A 21,584-nucleotide genomic window follows, 5' to 3' on the forward strand; every position below is an offset into this window, starting at 1 on the left:
GTCGACCTCTGCCGGTGAGTCTCCGTCTTCAAAAAAAAAAAAAGAAAGAGACTTTTACGAATGCGTCATTTGGCAATGGGGTTTCTTTCAAACAGACTACAAACTTTTTTTTCTTTTTTTTTTTTTTTTTGCACTTTGCAGACAATACTGCGTGCATCTTCTTCTTTTGAGCTTTGGGCTAACCCTATTCCCTGCATCGTATCTCATGACGTCCATCAATCTTCTTTTTGGTCTTCCTCTACACCTCCAATTCCAGTATCTTCTTCTTCTTTCGGCTTTTCCCTTCAGGTGTCGCCACAGCGAATCAACTTTCTCCATCTAACATTATTCTCCATATCCTCCTCTCTCACACCAACTTCCTTCATATCCTCTCTCACTACGTCCATAAATCTTCTCTTTGGTCTTCCTCCAGACCTCTTGCCTGGCAGCTCCAATTCCAGCATCCGTCTACCAATATATTCTCTATCCCTCCTCTGTCCATGACCCAACCATCTCAGTCTGGCTTCTCTGACCTTCTCTCCAAAACATCTTACATGTGCTGCTCCTCTGATAGACTCCTTCCTGATCCTCTCCATCCTGGTCACTCCCAAAGAGAACCTCAACATCTTCATCTCTGCAACCTCTAGTTCTGATGCCTCTCTTTTCGTCATTGTAACAGTTTCTAGTCCATACATCATTGCTTGTCTCACCACTGTCTTGCACACCTTTCCTTTTATTCTGGCCGATGGTTCTCTATCACATAGTACCCCATTCCAACCTGCTTGGACCCGTCTCTTTACCTCCTTTCCACACTCTCCGTTGCTCTGGACAGTTGACCTGAAATCCTCCAGCTTCTTGATCTCCACTCCCTGTCGCCTCACCGTTCAGCATCCGTCTACCAATTGGGGTTCATGTTGATGCTTCTTTTATTGCAACTCCCTCCTTTTCTGTGCCCCAGCGGTGACAATCAGACCTCTGGAGCTTTCGGTTATTGAATTGCAATTTTTGTAAGTCGCTTTGGATAGAAGCGTCTGCTAAATGACTGTAATGTAATGTAATGTGTGAATAACCCACTATCTCTCCTCTGTACATGAACCAACCGTCTCAGTCTGACCTTCTCTCAAAAACATCTATCATGTGCTGTTCCCACGATAGACTCCTTCCTGATCCTATCCATCTTCGTGCAGCGCTCATCTGCACGTTTCATTCAACCCTTGCACCTGCACCTTGTGAGTTGCACACCTCCCCGCACTCGAATGTCTGGTTGCAGCACCACAATGTTCATATTTATAATATTTACAATCATGTTTACTGTCATTGTTTATATTTATACTCTATTTTTATCCTTGTTGGTCTCACTTCATTCGTATTGTCATCGCTATTTATGGTCTTATCCTTCTTGTTGTCGTTTTGGTTGTTTTTTTGTCACCCTTGCTGCCTTTTTTTCCCCATTCTGTCCTCTATTGTTATCCTTGTTGTTCACTCTGCTGTCTATTTATTTCTGGTTGTCTTTTAATTGTCTCTCTATTTATATTTATATCCATATTTATTGATACTGTAATTGTTGTGCTGTTGTGACAAAAGAATTTCCCCTATGGAGATAAATAAGGCATATCTTATCTTTTTTCTCTCATTTCATATCCAAATGCACTGCGGACAGCAAAGTAGGAATTTCAATGTACGTTTCTACAATGTGCATGTGACAATAAACGCTTTGAATCTTGAATCTTTGAATCTCTAGCTGATGTGGATTTCTTGCAAAGATCCACAAAATGAACACATCAAGAAATCCGTTTATTTTCACTGAGCAAACTCTCATCTGTACATTTATGTTTACATTACATTTAGACATTCTCCAGGACACCTTTGCTTATTATCATTTCATTTTTACTCGACACATCACCTAAAGTACACTTGTTATTCCTATAACCATTCTCTGCACAATGCATTTCTTTTATTTACTTTTGTAGTTATATTTTTTTATTCAATTACATGCACTGTTCATAGTCTTTGTTTATTTGTCTCGATATCCTTTATTCCCATAGTCTTTCTATTATTGTTTCAACACTTTTCTACCCCATAATACTGTTGTGACAATTGAATTTCCCCATCATGGGCTCAATAGTCCATCTTATCTTAAATTCACAAGACTTTTAGTTCTGACAGGACGTGCATAATTAGTAGAAAAATAATCAACACCTAAAAAATTGAACTTTTTCCCTACCTATACATGTGAATTACTAGCAGTGTGTGTGAGGGGAATATGGCAATGACATTAGTGTCATCAAAATGCTTGAAGCATTGATTACCTCACAGAAAGTTGAATGTCAAACAGTTCCCTTGTCAAAGCTTAGAGAAGGATGGGCAGAGAGTCATTTCTGTCCTTAAATCTGGGAATCATCCCACGGAAATATCACTTCAAGTGCAACAAAAAAAGAATAACCTGAATTGTACTTGTAAACACGACTCTCCACGTTGCAACACAGTCGACGGCAGCATTATGACTTTTAGCAAAAGAAAAACGTAAAGGCTGACCGATTGACAGAAATCCCCGCAATCCCAGAGGTCAGTTGAATATAAATAGTCAGACAACTAAATACCGAGGTATTTTTTCTTTCAACGGGTTGAAAAAGCGATTATAACTCTCTAAAGCATTCTTTTCGATGACATTTTGTCAAGATATCATTTGAGCCTTTATTACTTTAAAATAATTATAGTGTACAATTTACACATCAAGAATTATGACTTAAGAAGGATCTAGATTTTTAATCGTCATCGTGCAGCAACAGTGAAATTTCGCAATGAGAACCTGGTTCGGAGTATGTACGGAATAAAAATAAATAGACAGACGAGTAATATACGTAGTGCAGATGGCATAAAGGGTGATATGAATATGACTGAGAAATATGTAAATATGAGTATAAGATAATATAATACAAATAGAACATGTAAATATATAATATAAAATAATATTAAACATATTTAAAATATGTTTAAATGTAGTCATTATTATTATTATAAGTAGTAGTATTAGCAGCAGCGGTTATAGTAGTGTAATAATAATAATAATTCTTATTGTTATTATCCCTTGTGACCCAGTCACGTCGCCATTTTGGCTCCGGTCGTGTTGGGGGCGGTACGCACTTCCGGTTGGCGCGTGGCCGCTGTGTCGCGAACAAAACAAAATACGAAGAAGAAGAACCGGAAGCGGAAGTGTCGCCCCATTAAGACGAAGAAGCAGGAAGTGTATTGTTTTGTATTCTTCTGTAAACAATTCGCCTTATCTTCGGGTTGTAGGGTATGTGAGCTCATGTTGTCATTATTAAGTATAAAACCCAACGGACTATTTTCGTTCGGAAATCGCTCGCTCGATGTTACTTTCTCTGCCTGTTGTTTTGGGAAGCTAACGAAGCTAACGAGCCGCTAGTCGAGATTGAATCACAGGTCACCTGGTTAAACATCAGATGCACTCGATCAGGAACCGTTTAAATCCCTTTGCCACTGCATGACTTTGTGTCTTACTTTTCAAATGTCCACTTCTGTGTCCGACTTCAAATCACCAATAGCATCTATTTTCCCGCATCTCTTGGTGTTTTCAGGCGACCCTTCCTTTCTGCAGCGGATCTCAAAGCCACCATGAATTTGGAGCGACTGCCAAACGAGGAGAAACTTAGCCTGTGCAGAAAATACTATTTAGGTGAGAGCAATATTTGAAAGTATACTGTATAACTGACACTTTGTTTTTTCCCAAAACGCAAAAGCAAACTTGTTGCTACTAGAAAATACACACGCACAACCCTGTCATAACTTTTTAAATTCAAGAATCAAAGTGTTTATTGTCGTAAGAACAGTTTTCCTGGACGATGAAATTCTTATTTTGCTGTCCAGTGAAGCCAGATAAGTGGCAATAAATAAATAAACATACCGTTGCAGCCCGATGTAAACAGTATGAACAGGATGATTGCAATTAAATTGAGACAATGTAATAAAATAAAATTGAAAATGTAGTTTATATCAGGCAGAATTTGAGAACGATAGAATAAAATGGTTTTACCCAAAGGTGTCACAAACCCATCCATCCACCCTTGTTGTGCAGTTCCCAGTCGGGACAGTCTGTAACAAACGACGGCCGTCATTGAATATGCTAATAACACAGATAGTCTGTGATATAATAACAGTGAGAAACAAATCGTACACTTTAATCCCAACCAGACAAACAAACATAGGTACAGCAAATTGCCTTTTGTATGATTATTTTCCTGCTCCACTCCTCAGGGGGATTTGCATTTCTTCCATTCCTGTGGCTTGTCAACGTGGTTTGGTTTTTTCGTGAGGCTTTTCTAAAGCCGGCCTACACTGAGCAGCCTCAGATAAAAACATGTGAGTGTTGAGACTGACAATGAGCCGAGGTGTTTTAACTGAAAATAATAACGTCTTAATACAAAATAAATGTGCTACCAGAAAATAACCTAAAATCAAGCTTAAATGAAGGTATAAGAGCGTGACCAATATAATCTGTGGACTAATCATGTTTCTTGTGTTTGTTCAGACGTGAAACGCTCCGGTCTGGGGTTGCTGTTGTGGGTCGCCGTACTCACCACATGGATCACCATCTTCCAGCAGTTTAGAGCAGAGTGGGGCGCTATGGGGGATTACCTCTCCTTTACAATTCCGCTGGGCACTCCCTAAAACATTGTAGATTTTTTTTTTTTTTTTTTTTTTTCCATGATTTGAGATATTGTTTTTGTCTTTAAAACATATTTCAACGACTCCACAACATATTCAGTTCACAGTCGTCCCATTTGTCTCTGAAAGATAAACGCAATTTATACGCAATAAATTTGGGCCAGAAAAGAGAAAATGTGAAATTTCTTTGGCCGTAGAGAATGTAGATTAATCTTGGGTAGTGAACAATGATACCACACACTAACTAACACCAGTCCCAATTACAGAGCTTGAAAAATTCAGGTTGGTTCTGTAAATTCAATTACAAACAATGAAAAAAAAACACAAAAAAAACAAAACACTTTTTCTTTGAAGAGATGTAAATGATACAGCATTTATTGAAACGGTTCCTGTGGATGCGAATGATGTGTGAACACTGTTTTTACTCATGTGTGAATGATAAATAAAAAGAAACGTTCCATAAATCAGAGTATGCTTTCCATCTCCGAGTAACGGCCGGAACAAATGTCGGAATCAAAGTGGTTACCGGAGCTACGAATCAATGTGTCACTTCTGTATCGTGTCTCACCGTCTCATTGTGTCTTTACCACCTGCCTAATGTTTTGTTCTGCAACAGAAGTCTCCTAAAGTCTGGATAATCACTGGCGCCTGTTGTGAAACCCAATAGCTTAATCTCCCAAATGTCCCCTCCTGTGAGTCAGAACATAATCAGTGCCATTTTTAGTCGCTCGGCTGAAAGGTGACAGGTTCCACGTTACTAACGGGCGGAACGTGGCCGAGCGCTCCGGCACGGACAGTCCTTGTATAGTTTCCCGGAGGAAGTGATTCATAAATTTTATTTTTACAAGTGTTGCGAGTTTCCAATTACGCTGTGACCTCTGGGAGCTCGGCGAGCCCCCGAAGCAAGTGTCATATTAGATGACCGATTGGAGCCCGACGTTGACGTGCCGGCGCCATAAATCTCTTCCGTGCAGCACCGGTTATGTGCAAATGCCATGTAAACCGGCGACTGGGATTCTTCTGTAATTATTGTGCGAGTGGCTCGCTGACATATAAGGCAGGGAATTACGAGCTGCCCACTGAAACACGGTTTATTATGAGTTAAGACGTCTGGAAACGTGTTTCTCCCTAGAAGAAATCCTTATTTTGCTGCCCACTGTGAATCTGGATAGCTACCAAAAAGAAAAATAGAAAATGTGAACAGTATTAGCAGGATATCAGCAACACCATTTAACGCCGATTCCAGGGATTAGCTTTTCATTTCTCGAGATTTGACACGAGCAGCCTCCGACACAATCACCGTTGTAAGCATTGATCGATTTCTTTTTGAATTTTTTTTTTGATAGAAGCTGAAACTTTCAAAAAAAAAAAAAAAAAAACCCAATTGCGTAATATAGAAAGTGAAATGCTATTTGAGCACTGATCAGGAAGCCGCTGGTTAGCCCACATGCTGCTGCATGTGCGCGCCACCCCGCTGTCACTTTCCATCCCAGACTTTGGCTTCTGAGGGTCACCACCGTCTTTTGAACTTATTTTTGGACGGACCTTCCTGACACCCCTTACATTCAGTTCCCTGATGAGCCACATGACTGTACCTTGCACACTGTGTGTGTGTGTGTGTGTGTGTGTGTGCGGTTTACCCTAAAAATAAACAGTTCAGCCCCGGCGCTTTCACGTAAATTACTCGTAAGGCCGCAACAGCTGTGTCGCTCCCCAAAACAAAACAGCGTCCTGCCGGCTGGACTGGACATCTCCCCAAGGGTATGCCTGTCTGGGACATAACAGAAGCAAGGTGCCCCGCTAGAAATTCCTGGCTTATTATGCAACCCCGCTATAAAGCGGGGAGCTTAGCGGTGCCGTCCGGCAGCGGCTCGGAGGTCTGACTCCCACGCCTTCCCCACCCGGGATAGAAGGAGCTGCACGCTTCTCCGGCCGCACAAAGCCTTTCGGCAACTTCAACGGACTTCCGAGGTGAGTTTTAACGTGACATCCCGCGGCCTCCGCCCGAAACGAAACCCCCTTTTCCATTTTAAAGAGATCAGAAATGGACTTCATCCTGCCGACCACTCTCCCTGTGGATGGGATCTCGTGGGAGAAGGTTCTAGGCCCCCTTCTTCCGAGGCTGAACGGGACTTACGGACAATGCAACTGGACCAAGCATCTACTCATTCCTGAGATGGACAATAACAGCTCGGCGGAGGTGATTCCCGATTTTTACATTCATTTAGTCGGCTTTTCCAAGCACATAGAAAATAACAGATTCGCAGATACTTTATAGATACTAGATAATACACTGCTCGAAAAAATAAAGGGAACACTTAAAAAACACATCCTAGATCTAAATGAATGAAATATTCTTATGAAATACTTTGCTCTTTACACAGTTGAATGTGCTGACAACAAAATCACACCAAAATGATCAACGGAAATCAAATGTATCAACCCATGGAGGTCTGGATTAGGAATCACACTCAAAATTAAAGTGTAAAAACACACTCCAGGCGGATCCAACTTTGATGTAATGTCCTTAAAACAAGTCCAAATGAATGTGTGTTGCTTCCTGAGTGGACACTAGGATTTCACACAAGTGGGATTGACTTGGAGTTACATTGTGTTGTTCAAGTGTTCCCTTTATTTTTTTTGAGCAGTATATATACTAGATAATGGATAATACCGTAAATACTTTTTTTGCTGTTGATGTTAATGATCCAACTGATTCCTTCTCTTTGCGAACCTACTTGTATTTGGAGATCACTCTCATCCCTCATTATTTTTCACATCCTGCCTATTTTTCTCATTGCTACTGTCACTTTTTATGTTCCTATCCTTGTTGTCGTTGTTTTATTTGTCTATTTTCACCCTTTCTTTTTTTTTTCCCCATTTTTATACTCGATGATGTTGTTGTTCTCTCTGCTGTCTATTTATTTGTGGATGTCTAATTGTCTCTATTTATATTTATATGACATTAAAACAGCTTCAGTGCTGTGACAATTATTTGCCCTATGGGGATCAATAAATTTATCTTATATTAAGTGCCAAAAGACCTTAAATCCTCCAGCTTTTGATCATCTAAAAAAAAGCATAAGAGTAAGGGAAAAAAAAAAAAAAAAAAAACCAACAAGAAACTTACAAGTTGCACCATTTTTCACCTCAAATGCAATGTTTTCATGTCATTTGGCTCGAATGACAGGTGATTTGCAACGACAGCGGATTTACTGTCCAAGTTGATGTGAAGCCCTTCATGCCGGAGGACCTTCTGGTCAAGGTGACAGGAGACTTTGTGGAAGTGCAGGGAAGGCACGAGGAGAAAAAGGTGTGTGTTCGCATTTTACGCATCCGCCTTGAAGCGTATCGGGTCCCTCTGACGTTTTCCCCTTTCCGTCTTCCCAGAGGGACGGGCCCGGGTTGACGACGCGCCAATTTAACCGCCGCTTCCGAATCCCAAAGGGGGTCGACACCATGGCTCTGGAGTCCGCTATCTCCCCGGACGGCGTCCTTTTCATATCGGCGCCCATGCTGCAAACCAAGAGCTCCAGATCCCTGGCCTGACGTCCGACGACGACGACGGGCGCTTGAATATCTTCTCCAGCTGTGCCGGACGACACCGGTTTTGGGCTAATATTCCCTTCCCTCCGAGGCCTGTACATACCGCTGCTCGTGTAACGCTTCCCTGTAAATACTCTGCTGTTCAAAACTGCTCTTATTGTGACTGTGATTAATTCAAGCATTTCAAATTGCTTGTATGTCTTTATTTCTGTATAAAAAATCATTTGAAAAAAACAAAAGCTTCTCATTTAAAGTAACTTCCCGGAAACCAGTTCATCCAGAACGGCGTCCACCTCGCTGAAAAGGAGAAATTCACCCGGTTAGTCTTCTGGACGTGGAAGCGTGGAAGTGGACGTTTATCAATTAAAACTAAAATGTTTTTCATCTCCCCCTGAAACGGACGTCCCTTCGGAAGCGAAGCGAGATCCGCGAGTTCTTCCACGTTCTTACCCGATCTGCTCCTTCACCCGCTGCCTCTGCTTGCGGAGGACTTGAAGCAAAGGGTCGTCCTCGAATTCGCTCTCATCTGAATCTGAAAATAAAAAGAAAGAAACGTGAGAAAGGGAAGGCCGATATCGAAATATTATTAGCGCGCGCTTAAACGGGGAGACCTCATCATTTCGCTGTTATTTGAAATCCAATATGAAGCGATGACTTCGGGGATACGGCGGGAGGACCGATTATAGACGGCGCTGAAAAAAGATTCTGGAATGTGGAGAATGGGAGCTATTTAAGGAAGGATTATTAACCTTCCACCAACTCCGGGGGAAAAAACGGGCGCCCTTTACCGCCGACTCACCTTCCACCTCTCGCAGCAGCTGGCGGGTGATCTCCACCGAGCTCGCCGTCCGACCGGCAGGAGCCGAAGGCTGACGCGGCGTGGAGAAGCTGCACGGAGGGGAGACGGGCGGCGGCGGCGGCGGCGGCGAGGCGGACGCTTTCCGCGGAGGGAACAACACCTCGGAAACAACCTGCGGAAGACAAGCACGGATTAATCCATTTTAAAATCCTTTTATCGCACTGCAAGTGGCTTTTAGAAGATTGATAAGTAGATTGATACCATCAAGGAGCTCCACTGAACGCCACAGGAGGTCTTTCCTACCTGAGGCTATCAGACTTTTTAATTCTTCTTCCCTCAGCCGCAGGGAGTCTTCAAATCATTGTACTTAAGGCCTTAAAACACTTGATAGCCTTAACAATTTATATTTTATTGTATTTTTTATTCTCCCTCCTTCCTACTATTATCTATTACTGGTTTGTTTTTGCTTGAAACTCTGGCACAATAATTTCCTTCGGGATAAATAAAGTTGTTCTTATCTCATCTCATCAAGAATCCACTGAAATATTAAATCACCATTATTCAAACTATTATTTTACGGATTTGTGTAGGAATGCATTTGCGTCACACTTATGATACCATTTAGGACAAAATGAAGTATTTGAGTGACTCCCTGCTGGATCGGCCACGACACTGGAATGATGCTTGAAAATAAAATACACAGTTTTTCCACCTTTTCTTTATACAGCAGCGCCTTAAGATACGAATCACTTGAAATATGAATTATTTTAAAGATAAAAAGCACGATTGGGGCAAATTTCAGTTGCCGCCGCCTCCCTGGGCCACTTGGTCGGCACACATATCTCGTATCGTGTTGCTATCGCTTGTGTGGCTTCATTTTATTATTTCATATCTTTGTGCTCATTTGGTGTTTTATTTGTTTTTAATAATCATCATGGGCCCTAAGAGAGCGAGGGGTGAACCCAGAAAGAAGGCGCTTTCTATGGAAATGAAGCATAAAATAATAGCGAAATAGCGAATTTTATTTGTGTTAGTTTCTTTTTTTAATTTTCTAAATTGGAAGATTATTGTGATCTTAACATATCTAAATAAAATTATATTTATCATTTTTCGACGCTCAAAATAAACGTCGCACTCGCGGAAGCGGGTATACCCGCCCGTCAATTTGTCGAGGCTTTCAACCCCAGTTTGGCTAAAATATGGGGAAATGTAAGAAAAGAAAAATATCTGGGGGAAAATAGAACATTTAATGATGCCTGGGCAGATTCATTTGCATTTGGCTAACAATAAAAAGTCAAAAGTCGCGAGACATTTCAAAAACACACACAGAGCGTTTGCTGAAAAATATCCAGAAAGCTGATCTGAGGAAAAATCAATTCAAGAAGTTAAAAAAAAAAAAAACGCATTTATTAAAGAGAATTAAAAAAAAAAAAACAAAAAAAAAAAAACCTTTCTTTTCATTCTTCGGGGTTAACCGAAGTTGACCGCCCTTAAGGATGGGCTACCCGTTATTATTTTTTCAAGAATTCAAAATGTGTTCATTACATAAATAAAATAAAATTTTCTCTGAAGCACTTTGTGGATTTCATAAGCAACACACTATAATTGTTTATCCAAAGTGTAATGGTTAGAAAAAGCCATATATACAGTGGTACCTTTATTTTAGACGTCAAAAAGTAATTGCGGCTCCCGGTGTTTCCTTTTCCGTGGAAACCGAGTCCAAACGGCTCTTTGGGTGCTAAAGGTCGCCGACCCCTGATCTAGCATGTGTCGTCCCTCTGACGGACTCATTCCTGATCTTCTCCATCCTGGTCGCTCCCAAAGAGAACCTCACCATCTTCATCTCCGCCACCTCCAGCTCTGCCTCTCCTGTCTTTTGGTCATTCTCAGCGTTTGTAGATCATCTCACCACCGTCTCCTCCGCCTTTCCTTTCCTTCTACCTGATGTTCTGTCTTCTACCTCAAAGAAGCCCTGACAGTTTGGTGGGTGTGATGGGAAAAACACGCCGAGGAACTGACCTGTCCTAAGGCCCTGTGGATGGGGGAGGGCGCCGAGACCTCCGAGCATCCTTCTTGTCGCTGCATCTCCTTTGTGGAAACTCTCTCCTGTGCGGAACTCCTGTTTGTGGAATCGGTTGCATCTGCAGGATCTCTGCTCTCCGTGTCTCTACAGGGGGACAAAGTGTTTTTAGTCGCACAGCTTTGGGTTTAAACGCTTCCCCGGATGGATCGTTTACCGTGTTAATTTCCTCTGCTTTCTTTTCCACGTCGTCGTCTTGAGTTCATTCTTTTCCAAATCCTTCGTCTGGGTTTCTTTCTCACTCCTCTGAGATCTTTCTCCGTGACCCGGCCCGTCCGCTTCCACAGCTCTCGACGCCGCCGGGGAGGGAATAAACGGACGACCCGGCTCGTCCTGTTTGTTGGCGAGTTCTTGGTGGCCGCGTGAAATGCACGGCTGCGTGCCGGCCTGACAGGAGGGGACGTGACACGGTAAAACACCGCACGGTGCACATCTGCAGGGACAAAAGCAGCGAGCTGGTGGACGAGGGAGCGAAGAACCGCAGGCAAAGCTCGGCACCGCGGGCGGATTTGACGCTCGGCGGGTTTCTCCGGTTTCCAGGGCGTCACTTTTCTGCGTTTGCGAAGGTTCGTCGGGTCGAACGCCTTCCTGTGGATGCCGACGGTGAAAAGGAAAGTTAAAAAACGAATACGAATTATAAAAAGAGGGGGAAAAATGATGAAAGATCGCACGAGTAGGACCTTGTAAACATGTCCACGTGGGGTGTAGACCTGCAGACCGGGACGCTGGCAAAGAAATGCAGAGCCGGGAAGAGCGGACTGTTTCTGGGTGTGAGAAAACTCACTGGCCAGTTCCATCTTTCTCCGCAAACGCCACTGGAACAAAATGTCCTCTTCGGGATTCGCGGGCGGTACAATAGAAGGGCAGACGCCGGTTCTGGACGATGCAGACGGACCCGATTCCGACCTGGCCTTCCCTTTAAGCGTCAGAAAAAACAAAATGCGAACTCTCGCTGGAGTACGTCTCACTCGTGAGAGAACAGTCGGTAAAAACGTGGCTTCGTTGTCAAATCTTACCGGAATTAAGTTTTAAGAAACCGGGAATCATTGCTTTCCGGGCCGGCTCGTCAGCAGCGACTGGAGACGAGGAATCTGAGCGTCCCAGACCTTCTGAGCTCACAGGGATGGACCCGTCGCTGCCACTCAACTCCCTGTCAGAGTCGGCGGAGGTAACGGACCGTTTAAACCAGGGGTGTCAAACTCCTTTTATCAGCACAACGGTGGCCCTCCAAGGGCCGCACAAAACCATATTACAGTATTGATGGAACCAAATGTAATGTAAAATGTAATGTAATGTAAAATAAATGTTACTGTTCTGTATATTTCCTGTGCATCGTGTATTTGCAAGTGTATTTGCAGTCCCTATGTCCTCTATTGTAAGTCGCTTTGGATAAAAGCGTCTGCCAAATGCAATGTAATGTAATGTAATGTAATGTAATGTTACTCGTCCTTACTGTTAAATCACTCATTCAAATCCAAAATGTTACATATGGATCTGCGTGGATGGAAAAAACATACGTTAACAAGTTGCTGTTACAACATAAATGTTTTTGTTTAAGTTAAGAAACTCACATTACTCCTTTCATCAATGATCAAACTATCCAAGTGAGTAAAGAAAAATATCATCCAACACTCATTTTTGTCAGAATTGAGAGGGGCAGAATAACAGGATAAGTACCACCAACAATTTTTTTTTTTTTTACTTGAAACTCTGGCACAACAATTTCCTCGGGATTAATAAAGTTGTTCTCATCTCTCTCTCTCAATTGTGAGCTGCTAAGAACATGCATGACGGATGTAGAATTGGACAAAAACAAATGCACAATTCTTAATTCTCGGACAATTTGTTGTTTTTCTAGGAGGCTAACTTTAGCATACTAGGTGTCAAAATGGCACATATAGTTTTTTTTGGCCTCGAGTTTGACACGTGTGTTTGACACTTGCCAGACGAGTCCTGAACGGAAAATGACCGGAAACAATATCAGACCTTCTCCGCAGGAGTCGCCCCGTCCTGTCTTGAAGTTGCAGAATCTCCGAATCCTCCGAGTCGCTCTGGGAAGTGTCCGATGAAATCTGCCGGTCAAAGAGCAAGTAAGGATCCCGATGAGCCGTCACAAATGATTTCCTGAAACAGATCCTCTGCATGTGGCTGTTTTTGTGATACATTATTCTGTTATTACTTGAAAAACACCTTGAATTGAGATTTTCCAGTTTAAAAAGGGGGCACCAAATAGCTTACTATTTACGAAGTGTCTGAACTTTAGGCTGCCATTTAAAAACTTTCATTTCCGGACTAAAAGACGCTACTTTTTTCACACGCTTTGAACACTGCAACTTAAACAACCATGCGGCTGATTTATGGACTTGTTTTTTGGGATAATGACCTTCATGCCGCCAAAACAATTAGCCAGGTCACATCCGACCGGTTAAATAACCGTGAAATTCCCAGGCCGTTCAATTTCGAGGCCGAAAAAGACGACTTTAACGGTTTTAGTGCGGAGGAAGACTTTTTGGATGGACTTTATTTATTATTCATCTTTTTCATCAGCCCTGTTACAGCCAGTATTTGGAAAAAATACATTGGTAGTGCGTATTTGTGGATGTTACCGGTATGTATTTACCTGGTAATTAAACGTTATAAAAATGTTTGTGTGTAAATATCTCATGGCTTATGACAAGTGCGGTCTATATGTGGACACATAGATTTATTCAGTTATTTCTAGCCAGTGCAGCTTATATTCAGTTGCACGCAGTAGTCTGGAAATAACAGCATTTTCATGGTCTCTGGGGAACATCGGCCTGTTTTCCCTTTTTAAAAAAAAAAAGCCAATTTCTTAAAAATACCTAAATCGGGGTGTCGAACTCATTTTCGCCGAGGGCCACGTCAGCATAATGGTTCCCCTCAAAGGGCCACGTGTAAAGGTAACTACATGTAACCAAATGTAATGCAAAATAAATGTAACTACGCCTTAATGTACCATAACTCTGAATTTATGACTCATTCAAATCCAAAATGCTACATATGTATTTGCATAGATGTGAAAAAAATGATGTTTACTTGTTGCTCTGTTTCAAAGCTAGCTTTTAATTCTTGGGACAATTTGTCGTTTTTCAGGAAGGCTAACTTTAGCATACTTAGCTCCCTGTTTGTTGTCAAAATACAGATGTAGATTGGACTCTTTGATAACAGACTCTTCTTCAGGACACAAAAGACACACCGCTTTTTCTCCTTGAAGCGCAAACATGTATTCAAAGCAACTTTTCTCTCCCTGGACATTTAGGGATCATTTGTATTCCTCAATGCCACTTGTTGAAAATGGCATCGATGTGGATTCACTGAGATCTAATGGCGGGGATGCCGTCACCTCCCGAGGAACATGATCGGCATGAATCGTGGGAAATGTAGTTTATGCTCAACGCACGCGTTTGACTTAATTATTTTAAAACAATCTGACTTTTTAAGATGTTTTCACAGGCCACATTCGGGCCGCGGGCCTTGAGTTTGCACCGCAGGTGCAGCGTAGCGGGCCTGGACGGTCATTTCATCCACGGTCACACTTACGCTCCGCGTTGGGCTGTAAGGGAGAGAAACTTCATGGAGCCGACGACCTGCGGCAGTAGATGGGTGCTTCTCATCTGTCAGAGGACAAAAGACGAACAGATTTCACACAGATCGAACATCTCCTTGTTGTTCTTCCTCTCCTCTGGGCTGCTTCCTTCAGGGGCGACAGCTTATCACCTGCCTCCATCTAACACTCTCACGCCAACTAGCTTCCTGGCCTCTTCTCCTCCATCTATAAACCTCCTCTCTGGTCTTCCTCTAAACCTGCTCCAACCTCAGCATCCTTCCTCCCAGATCTCCACCACCTCTCCTCTGCCCATCTTGGTCTGACTTTATCTCCAGGACATGTAACGCGGACTCACTCCTGATCTTTGATAATCAAATGAAGAGCTTGTATCAAATCATAAAAAAGAAAACAACAACAACAACAACAACAACGCGTGGCTTGCAGTTAGGATTGTACCTTCATGTGTAGCTTCAGTTGGTGTTGAGCTGGGAGATGGAGGAGTGCTCCACCAAAAAGACGGCCTCTCCTCAGGAGTAAAAGACACCTCCTTGCGTTCCTCTCGACTCCACCGCCGGCGTTCTGCGTGCCTGAGGACCAGTGGAGGAACCTGGATGGTCAGCTTGTGGATCTCCAGGAAACCTCAACGGCCTAATACAAAACAGGGGAGGGTCAAAGCATACTTTGCCGTCACCGAATCCCGCTGAGATCCCTGCGTGGACGACGTTCGGCTCTTTGCAGATCGCGCTGGCGTCTCCACGCCGGACGAAGCCGGGCTCCTCTGACGGGGAACCCTGGCAGGAGGTTGTCCACCTCTGGGGGCCGGACGCCGGTCACTCTTCTCCTGCTGGCGTGAACGCACAGGACTCAAACTCTGGAGAGGAAGGGGGTGAAAGCAAAGGTTAAGAAAGAACGAGTGCACACGTCAGGAATCGTGATTAGAGCTGAAACCTTACAGGTTGTCCCTTCTTCTTGGCCTGCTGAGAAGGCGTCCTCCCCACTATTGATGCCGGTTGCCAGGGTTTCGGCTTCGAGAGCGCAGGTTTCATGACAGCTTTTGTGCAAATCGCAGGAGGAAACAACTGTTAGTCACATTTGTCAAGGCTGATCCTAAGAAATGTACGAGGTGCAGAGCTACTACTAGATCTTCCAACTGGAATGACTAACTTTGGTTCTGCTTCTTCTTCTGTTGTTTAACAGGGGTGAAGAACGAGGTCCTCCGAAGCAACGACGCAAACTAAAGAAAGTCACCATGCCTATTACGCGAAATAATACATGTAAAGATCACCGCTAGACGTTTCAATAAACCGTTACAAAAAACCATTACCCATGCCACTTTTTGGCAGAAAGAACTTTGTTTTTTTGGACGAACATGACAGTAGGAGAAAAACACCACCGCTGGAACCGAGGTCCGTTTTCCGCGTCAGGACCCGCAGCCAATAAGCAGCATGGTTGGGGTGATTGACGTCGAGTTTGGCGAATAGCAGGCAAACACTTTGATCCCAAGCCACCAATCGGCTGTTAGCACAACAACAGCGCGCGGAAGAGGAAAGGCTGTGAGGGCTTGAGTGGAAATCATTTAAGCTAGCGAGCGTTACGATCTGAGATGGAAAATTAAAAATTGGATATAAAATGTTGTATTTGAACTGAACTTCACGAAAACGCTTCGGATATTTGTCGGACATTGAACTTTGTATTTAAGTGCTTGAAAATTAAATCGAAGCCCGTTGCGAAATACCCCTCACCGACGACTTCGGGCTAACTGTAAAAGTAGGCTAGCTATTCGTGTACACGGCGCCTAGCTAACCTCAGTCTGTTTCTAATGTGGCTGGAAAGCTTTCTCCAACTTTTAAAGGCTGCAGTTGTTTATTAGTCTAATTTTTACGTTTTACTGCCACCTGGGAACTTGCTGGAGCTTTCATATTGCCAACTCATCCCGGAGAACTAGTACGGCAACAATGCACCACGTCAAGATTAAGACGGAAAGGCCAGGCAAGTTAAAAGGTTGCCCCCCTTGAAGGGTTTCTAGTTATCTACCGCATGTATATATATTTTTTTAAATGTCAGTCATTTACCGCCATGTGAGATCGACATATCCTAAGCGTACAAAAGCGACCATATGTCTCTTTTATTAACGTGTTAATTACAAAGGAGCAACATGCAGTCATTGAAATTGCCTTATTGTATGTTATGTTAATGGTAGCTATCTAATCCTCCCATTGAGAGATGAGAGATGAGATGAGAACAACTTTATTAATCCCGAAGGAAATTGTTGTGCCAGAGTTTCAAGTAAAAACATAACAGTAATAGATAATAGTGGAAAGGAGGAAGAATAAGAAATATAATGAAATATAAGTTGTTTCCTCCTATCCTGACTGTTTGTGCAGATGCAGAGGGCACCGGTGCTCGCAGCAGACTGGATGCTGTTTTAAACCGACTGGTGGAGAAGAGTGAAACCGAAAGGTTGTTAATAATTATATTTTTAAGCTTACCCTCAACATGCATGTGATTGATTTCAAGTACATCCATTATGTTTTGAACAGGGAACAAAATGAGGGCGATACCGGAAAAATATCTGTGGACTCCATAAGCAAGTATGGGCCAGTTATTATCAGTTTCGTTTGTATTCTCTCAATTTAACGCCATTTTAACATGTGCTTATTCACAATATTCCCTTTAGGGATTTGTCCCCATCATCTGCTGGGAAAAGGTAAGTGTCTGTTTAAAGGAAAATTATATTTGTTTTTTTTGGCTAAAAAAAACGCACACATACAAAAACAAAAAGTCCATTTTGTTTTGGTATTACCAGGCCATCAGCACGGTTCCCACAACATCGGAGGAAGAAGCGAAAAGAGATGGAAGAAGGCATACCAGAGAGTAATCAGCATAAACAAAGTAATTTTCTGAAATGTTTGCTCCTAAAAAGCAGAAAATCACATTACGTTTATCCTTATTGACTTTCATTTACTTTTATAACTTTCCATCAATCGTTATAAACCACCCTTCATTTTTAACCCTTTCCTTTTTTTGCGTTTGCCAGACGCCTATATTATTAAGTTGTTTGATCGCAGCGTGGATCTCGCCCAGTTTTCCACTACTACCCCTCTGTACCCCATCTGCCGTGCATGGATGAGGAACAACCCCTCGGTACGGGAACCGACCGCTTCCCCGAGTCCTCCGCACAGCATGGTGGAAGAAGAGGCGAGTCTGTTCATTTGTGGGGAATTCAAGATTCTTTAAAACTGCTGAGTTCATGGTAGTCGTGGTGAACCCTCCTCGCAGTGACGAGGCCCTGCGTCTCCCGGGTGTCAGCACTCATGTTTGTGTTCTGCATCTGTCGTCTCCAACATCGTGTCCAAAGCCAGACGAGCAGTGTTTATTTTCCCTGCTGACAACTGCATCCATGTACTTAATCCCTCCATTTGGAGCATACTATTTGTAGACGTTCAAATGACAAATGCTGCAAAATGGAGTGACTGCCTGCGGCCGTGTATAGCGTTATCAGGGGAATCTGAAAATGCAAAGGTAATTTTCTCACTGTCCCGATGACGCCGTTTCCTTCTGTTTCCAGGTCACGGATATGATTAATGGAAAAAGTCTGAATGTGTACAGACTCCCTCCCCCAACCACGTGTCCTTTCAACTCCTCTGGTGAACCAATCAACCTCAGGGTCCCGCAGACAGAAAAGCCCACAGTTACAAAAGTAAACTACTAAACGTTATGATCTCGTTCGCTGAAATTGTGACGTTGAATGCAACAAGCTCAGAAGTACTATTCTGCCTAATATCCGGCCTAATCTGGCTTATGTCTCTGCTCAGTCAGATGAATCCGCGCCGGTATCGGGCTCCCTCATCTGTGAACACATGGAACGCTGGAAAAAGACTCGCCAAAAGTAAGTGATTCTTGGACATTTCTTAAAAATGGCGATTTGTTAAAAAAAAGAATTGATTGATACATCCTTTATCATTTCTTTCAGTTGACTAAAGCTATAAATGTCATTAATAGTCGTGATTAAAGTTGATAATATGTTTAAAAGGGATCTCCAAAGGAAATGATTTGCGGTTGCTACTCAACATGGTTATTTTCCTGATTTACAATATTGATTTTAAAACATCGAAAAATAGGAATCTGCCCAGCTTCATGGTACCGTTTTTCTGTTTCTTCAGGTGGAAGGAGTGCTCCAGCAAGAATCAGTTAAGATACAGCGAGAGCATCAAAATCCTGAAGGAGATGTATGATCACTGACTGACAAGAGGAGGTCCTCCTCACAGAAAGGACTCTATGCAGCTGAAAAGGAGCCACAACCAAACAATCGTCGTTCAGACACACTCGCCACCCACACAGACTCAGCGAAGCAGAAATGGAACCCTCAGCCTTAAACGGATCACATTTCCTATGCAGCACAGAAAACAACTGTTGAAAGAATGACTTTCCAGACGATTCCGGAGCAGCTGATTTGTGTCATCGTGAGTTAATGTAAATAAATGACTTGCTGACACTTCATGGCTTGTTTCTGCTCAACTCCCTCTGATTAAAGTCCAGACGTCAGTATGCTGTCATTTCCCGCAGCTTATAAACCCCTGCAGTAACATTTTAGTAGAGCTGCTGTGCCAAGAAAAAAAAAAAAAAAAAGCTGTCCTGCGACTTGCAGTAGACTGAAAGCCCGATTTGTAGTCGAAGCATACGGACACTTATTAACTACAGTATTTGGAGCCGCATCCCTTTGATTACAGGGCATGGACTGTATATCTGATGGCGGTAAACGTGTGTCGCGGCATGAGGAAGAGTCAGCCGAATCCCGGAGACGGGCCGCTACGGGTGAATCAGCGTTTCCGGCCTTCAAAGTTGGCGCATATTTGCAGATGAAGGATCGATGGGCTGCTGTGTGTGTGTGCAGACCAGGTATTTTGAAAGAAATGACACCCGCCAGCAAACCCTGTCAGATAAGACGTCCCGAGTCACGTCTGCAAAAGACCAGCTCATCGCTTCTTGCGTAACAAGTAAAACTATTCACATGAATTTCTCAACCTTCCCCTTTTTACCGTCAGTTGTCCCATCCTATTATATCTTTTCCCCACAGCAAACAAACAAGGAAGCACGAGTCAAAAAAAAATGCTGAGGCAGTAAAATAATCATTTTCCCCAGACATGTGGTTGCTTCCCATCTATTTTTGAGATAACGTAGAGGCCCGGCTGCAAACCTTCAACTCTTTGATCACACGGAGGAAATACAATATTGCTTGTTAGCGTGTTTATTTGGTTGGACAGGTTTAGTTGCGGGCAATGGTCTGGTCGATCCAGCCGCGCAGGTAGGACACGCGGGCGTACACGGCAGGGGTGCGCACGTTGCAGTTGGACGTTCCCCAAGATACGATACCCACGAGGGACCAAACACCGCTGTTCTGACAGACCAGAGGGCCACCAGAGTCGCCCTACAACGAAACAGAAGTGGTTTATTGACTTCTTCCAGGCGGTAGACAAGAAAACAGCAGCCGTCAATGAAAAGGCCAAACACCCCCGAGGTCACATGATTCAGATTATCGCTAAATGAGTTTGCTTGTTTTCTGCGGTACAGAAGGCGAAGAGGTATCTCATCCTTGAGGGGCCAAATTGTTAGCATAATTCTATCCTGGATGTTGAACTTGTGGAGTTTCTTGAAGCTCTTGATCCGCCAGTATCAAGATCAGGATGTCTGAGCTTCTTACTTAACCTTTCATTTTTGTGTTTAAATGCTTTAAATGTGGGAAAAGCAAAGTGTACCGACCTGGCAAGAGGAGACTCCAGAGGCACCGGCGCAGATCATGGCGTCGGTGATTCTGTTGTGACCCCAGTATTGCCTGCACTGAGCCGGGCTGAGCAGAGGCAGGGACGTCTGCTGGAGCAAGCGAGGACTCGCTGGAACGGGAAGCAAACGTCTCAGTCTTGTATCCGAATGTCCGACGGTCATGGGCATCTTTTTTGGCACCTTAAAAATCAGCCGTCACTCACAGGTCTGACCGGTGCGGCCCCAGCCGGTGGTGACACACTGGGTTCCGGACGGGATGCTGGTGCTGGAGGCGGCCAGGCAAACGGGGGACACGCGAGAGGTCATCTGCACCGGGGTGGACAGCTTCAGGAGGGTGATGTCGTTGTTGAAGTTCTGGGTGTTGTAGTACGGGTGGGTGATGGCCTGGACGGACGGACGGACGGTTGGAGGGGAGAAGGTCGCAACGTGAATCCGGCGAGAAGAGGCCGTCGGGTTCGGAGCTCGGTGTTCTGGCGCAACTCACCCTGGAAATGGCCTTAACCTGGATTTGCTCGGCGTTGGACTGACGGTCGTGTTCGCCCAAGATGACGCGGTGGTTCCTCGGGCTGGAAAAACAAATGATTGACCGAAGGCTTTGCTATGTGACGGTATCCTGACGCGACGGAGAGTCACTCACGACACGCGGCAGTGAGCAGCCGTCACGACCCAGTACTGGTTGATCAGGGATCCGCCGCAGAAGTGAAATCCCCTGCCGTCCTGGAGGAGTGAGAAGATCCCTTTGTAGAACACCTCACATCTTTGAAACCTCTTCACACACACGAGTCAAAAGCAAAAGACTACCTGGAGTGAAACCTGCCACGGCCAGGATCCGGGCTGCGCCGTCTCCCCGTTGACGATCTTGCCGTGTTCCCTCACATGGGGAGGGATCGCAGGCCTTCCGCACCCTGAAGCCCAAAACAATCAGAGAAGATAGATTTCACGGAGCGCTTGATCTCCCGCTCTGTTGGATACTCACCCAGCGCAGAAGCTACCAGAGCAAAACAACTGATCAGCAGGAACATGATGAGGTCTAGATCGTAATTCACTCCCTAGACCGCGTCCAAGACCGGCTTTTATATGTACATTACATATGCTCGACCCTGAGGTTTGTGAGCATGTGTGATAGATGTGGGAAAAGAACATCT

At 43.8% G+C, this 21,584-nt stretch overlaps 5 protein-coding genes across 6 annotated transcripts; 3 read left to right on the forward strand and 2 right to left on the reverse strand.

Annotated features, from left to right (window-relative positions):
- Positions 1-3,178: 3,178 nt before the first annotated feature.
- Positions 3,179-5,129, forward strand: psenen (presenilin enhancer, gamma-secretase subunit). The gene is made up of 4 exons (XM_086155219.1): positions 3,179-3,277; positions 3,579-3,676; positions 4,255-4,359; positions 4,529-5,129. Exons 2-4 carry the CDS (start codon positions 3,616-3,618, stop codon positions 4,666-4,668), a joined length of 306 nt encoding a protein of 101 aa, XP_086011345.1. The 5' UTR covers positions 3,179-3,277; positions 3,579-3,615; the 3' UTR covers positions 4,669-5,129.
- A 1,320-nt stretch (positions 5,130-6,449) lies between these two features.
- hspb6 (heat shock protein family B (small) member 6) lies at positions 6,450-9,752 on the forward strand. The gene is made up of 4 exons (XM_086155218.1): positions 6,450-6,636; positions 6,701-6,865; positions 7,856-7,978; positions 8,056-9,752. The coding sequence occupies exons 2-4, from the start codon at positions 6,710-6,712 to the stop codon at positions 8,212-8,214; spliced, it is 438 nt and encodes a 145-aa protein (XP_086011344.1). The 5' UTR covers positions 6,450-6,636; positions 6,701-6,709; the 3' UTR covers positions 8,215-9,752.
- proser3 (proline and serine rich 3) lies at positions 8,393-16,064 on the reverse strand. Its single transcript, XM_086155175.1, has 14 exons — positions 15,983-16,064; positions 15,823-15,892; positions 15,612-15,709; positions 15,339-15,529; positions 15,115-15,245; positions 14,652-14,725; positions 13,077-13,162; positions 12,107-12,240; positions 11,771-12,006; positions 11,248-11,678; positions 11,030-11,177; positions 9,011-9,182; positions 8,662-8,743; positions 8,393-8,508 (listed from the first exon to the last, which is right to left on the reverse strand). Exons 3-14 carry the CDS (start codon positions 15,702-15,704, stop codon positions 8,460-8,462), a joined length of 1,827 nt encoding a protein of 608 aa, XP_086011301.1. The 5' UTR covers positions 15,705-15,709; positions 15,823-15,892; positions 15,983-16,064; the 3' UTR covers positions 8,393-8,459.
- A 134-nt stretch (positions 16,065-16,198) lies between these two features.
- lin37 (lin-37 DREAM MuvB core complex component) lies at positions 16,199-19,155 on the forward strand. 2 transcript variants are annotated; one of them, XM_086155215.1, is made up of 9 exons: positions 16,199-16,659; positions 17,043-17,118; positions 17,199-17,249; positions 17,336-17,365; positions 17,465-17,550; positions 17,696-17,856; positions 18,227-18,358; positions 18,474-18,547; positions 18,822-19,155. In XM_086155215.1, exons 1-9 carry the CDS (start codon positions 16,614-16,616, stop codon positions 18,898-18,900), a joined length of 735 nt encoding a protein of 244 aa, XP_086011341.1. In that variant the 5' UTR covers positions 16,199-16,613; the 3' UTR covers positions 18,901-19,155. The 2 variants fall into 2 exon arrangements, with proteins under 2 accessions (XP_086011341.1, XP_086011342.1); XM_086155216.1 differs by having other exon boundaries at positions 16,199-16,647.
- A 751-nt stretch (positions 19,156-19,906) lies between these two features.
- On the reverse strand, positions 19,907-21,474 carry LOC147229616 (chymotrypsin-like protease CTRL-1). The gene is made up of 7 exons (XM_086155210.1): positions 21,416-21,474; positions 21,241-21,344; positions 21,077-21,156; positions 20,924-21,005; positions 20,643-20,823; positions 20,419-20,549; positions 19,907-20,086 (listed from the first exon to the last, which is right to left on the reverse strand). The coding sequence occupies exons 1-7, from the start codon at positions 21,459-21,461 to the stop codon at positions 19,925-19,927; spliced, it is 786 nt and encodes a 261-aa protein (XP_086011336.1). The 5' UTR covers positions 21,462-21,474; the 3' UTR covers positions 19,907-19,924.
- Positions 21,475-21,584: the final 110 nt, after the last annotated feature.

This window comes from Fistularia commersonii, chromosome 11, assembly GCF_037954325.1.
Source record: "Fistularia commersonii isolate RoL2024-O1a breed Wild chromosome 11, RoL_Fcom_v1.0, whole genome shotgun sequence".
In the NCBI taxonomy this organism is placed as follows: domain Eukaryota; kingdom Metazoa; phylum Chordata; class Actinopteri; order Syngnathiformes; family Fistulariidae; genus Fistularia; species Fistularia commersonii.

What these genes read in the sequence shown, in the direction of transcription:
- psenen (XM_086155219.1), top strand. Translation starts at nt 3,616, where the DNA reads ATGAATTTGGAGCGACTGCCAAACGAGGAGAAACTTAGCCTGTGCAGA. An exon ending in GTGCAGAAAATACTATTTAG is followed by an intron (nt 3,677 to 4,254) that starts GTGAGAGCAATA and finishes TCCACTCCTCAG; the next exon opens with GGGGATTTGCATTTCTTCCA. An exon ending in GCAGCCTCAGATAAAAACAT is followed by an intron (nt 4,360 to 4,528) that starts GTGAGTGTTGAG and finishes GTGTTTGTTCAG; the next exon opens with ACGTGAAACGCTCCGGTCTG.
- hspb6 (XM_086155218.1), top strand. Translation starts at nt 6,710, where the DNA reads ATGGACTTCATCCTGCCGACCACTCTCCCTGTGGATGGGATCTCGTGG. An exon ending in ACAATAACAGCTCGGCGGAG is followed by an intron (nt 6,866 to 7,855) that starts GTGATTCCCGAT and finishes CTCGAATGACAG; the next exon opens with GTGATTTGCAACGACAGCGG. An exon ending in GAAGGCACGAGGAGAAAAAG is followed by an intron (nt 7,979 to 8,055) that starts GTGTGTGTTCGC and finishes CCGTCTTCCCAG; the next exon opens with AGGGACGGGCCCGGGTTGAC.
- proser3 (XM_086155175.1), bottom strand. Translation starts at nt 15,704, where the DNA reads ATGAAACCTGCGCTCTCGAAGCCGAAACCCTGGCAACCGGCATCAATA. An exon ending in CCAAGAAGAAGGGACAACCT is followed by an intron (nt 15,530 to 15,611) that starts GTAAGGTTTCAG and finishes CTTCCTCTCCAG; the next exon opens with AGTTTGAGTCCTGTGCGTTC. An exon ending in GCTGCTGCGAGAGGTGGAAG is followed by an intron (nt 8,744 to 9,010) that starts GTGAGTCGGCGG and finishes TTTTATTTTCAG; the next exon opens with ATTCAGATGAGAGCGAATTC.
- lin37 (XM_086155215.1), top strand. Translation starts at nt 16,614, where the DNA reads ATGCACCACGTCAAGATTAAGACGGAAAGGCCAGGCAAGTTAAAAG. An exon ending in TCTGTGGACTCCATAAGCAA is followed by an intron (nt 17,250 to 17,335) that starts GTATGGGCCAGT and finishes TATTCCCTTTAG; the next exon opens with GGATTTGTCCCCATCATCTG. An exon ending in TGGAAAAAGACTCGCCAAAA is followed by an intron (nt 18,548 to 18,821) that starts GTAAGTGATTCT and finishes CTGTTTCTTCAG; the next exon opens with GTGGAAGGAGTGCTCCAGCA.
- LOC147229616 (XM_086155210.1), bottom strand. Translation starts at nt 21,461, where the DNA reads ATGTTCCTGCTGATCAGTTGTTTTGCTCTGGTAGCTTCTGCGCTGG. An exon ending in GGGCCGCACCGGTCAGACCT is followed by an intron (nt 20,550 to 20,642) that starts GTGAGTGACGGC and finishes TTCCCGTTCCAG; the next exon opens with CGAGTCCTCGCTTGCTCCAG. An exon ending in CTGGAGTCTCCTCTTGCCAG is followed by an intron (nt 20,087 to 20,418) that starts GTCGGTACACTT and finishes GTTTCGTTGTAG; the next exon opens with GGCGACTCTGGTGGCCCTCT.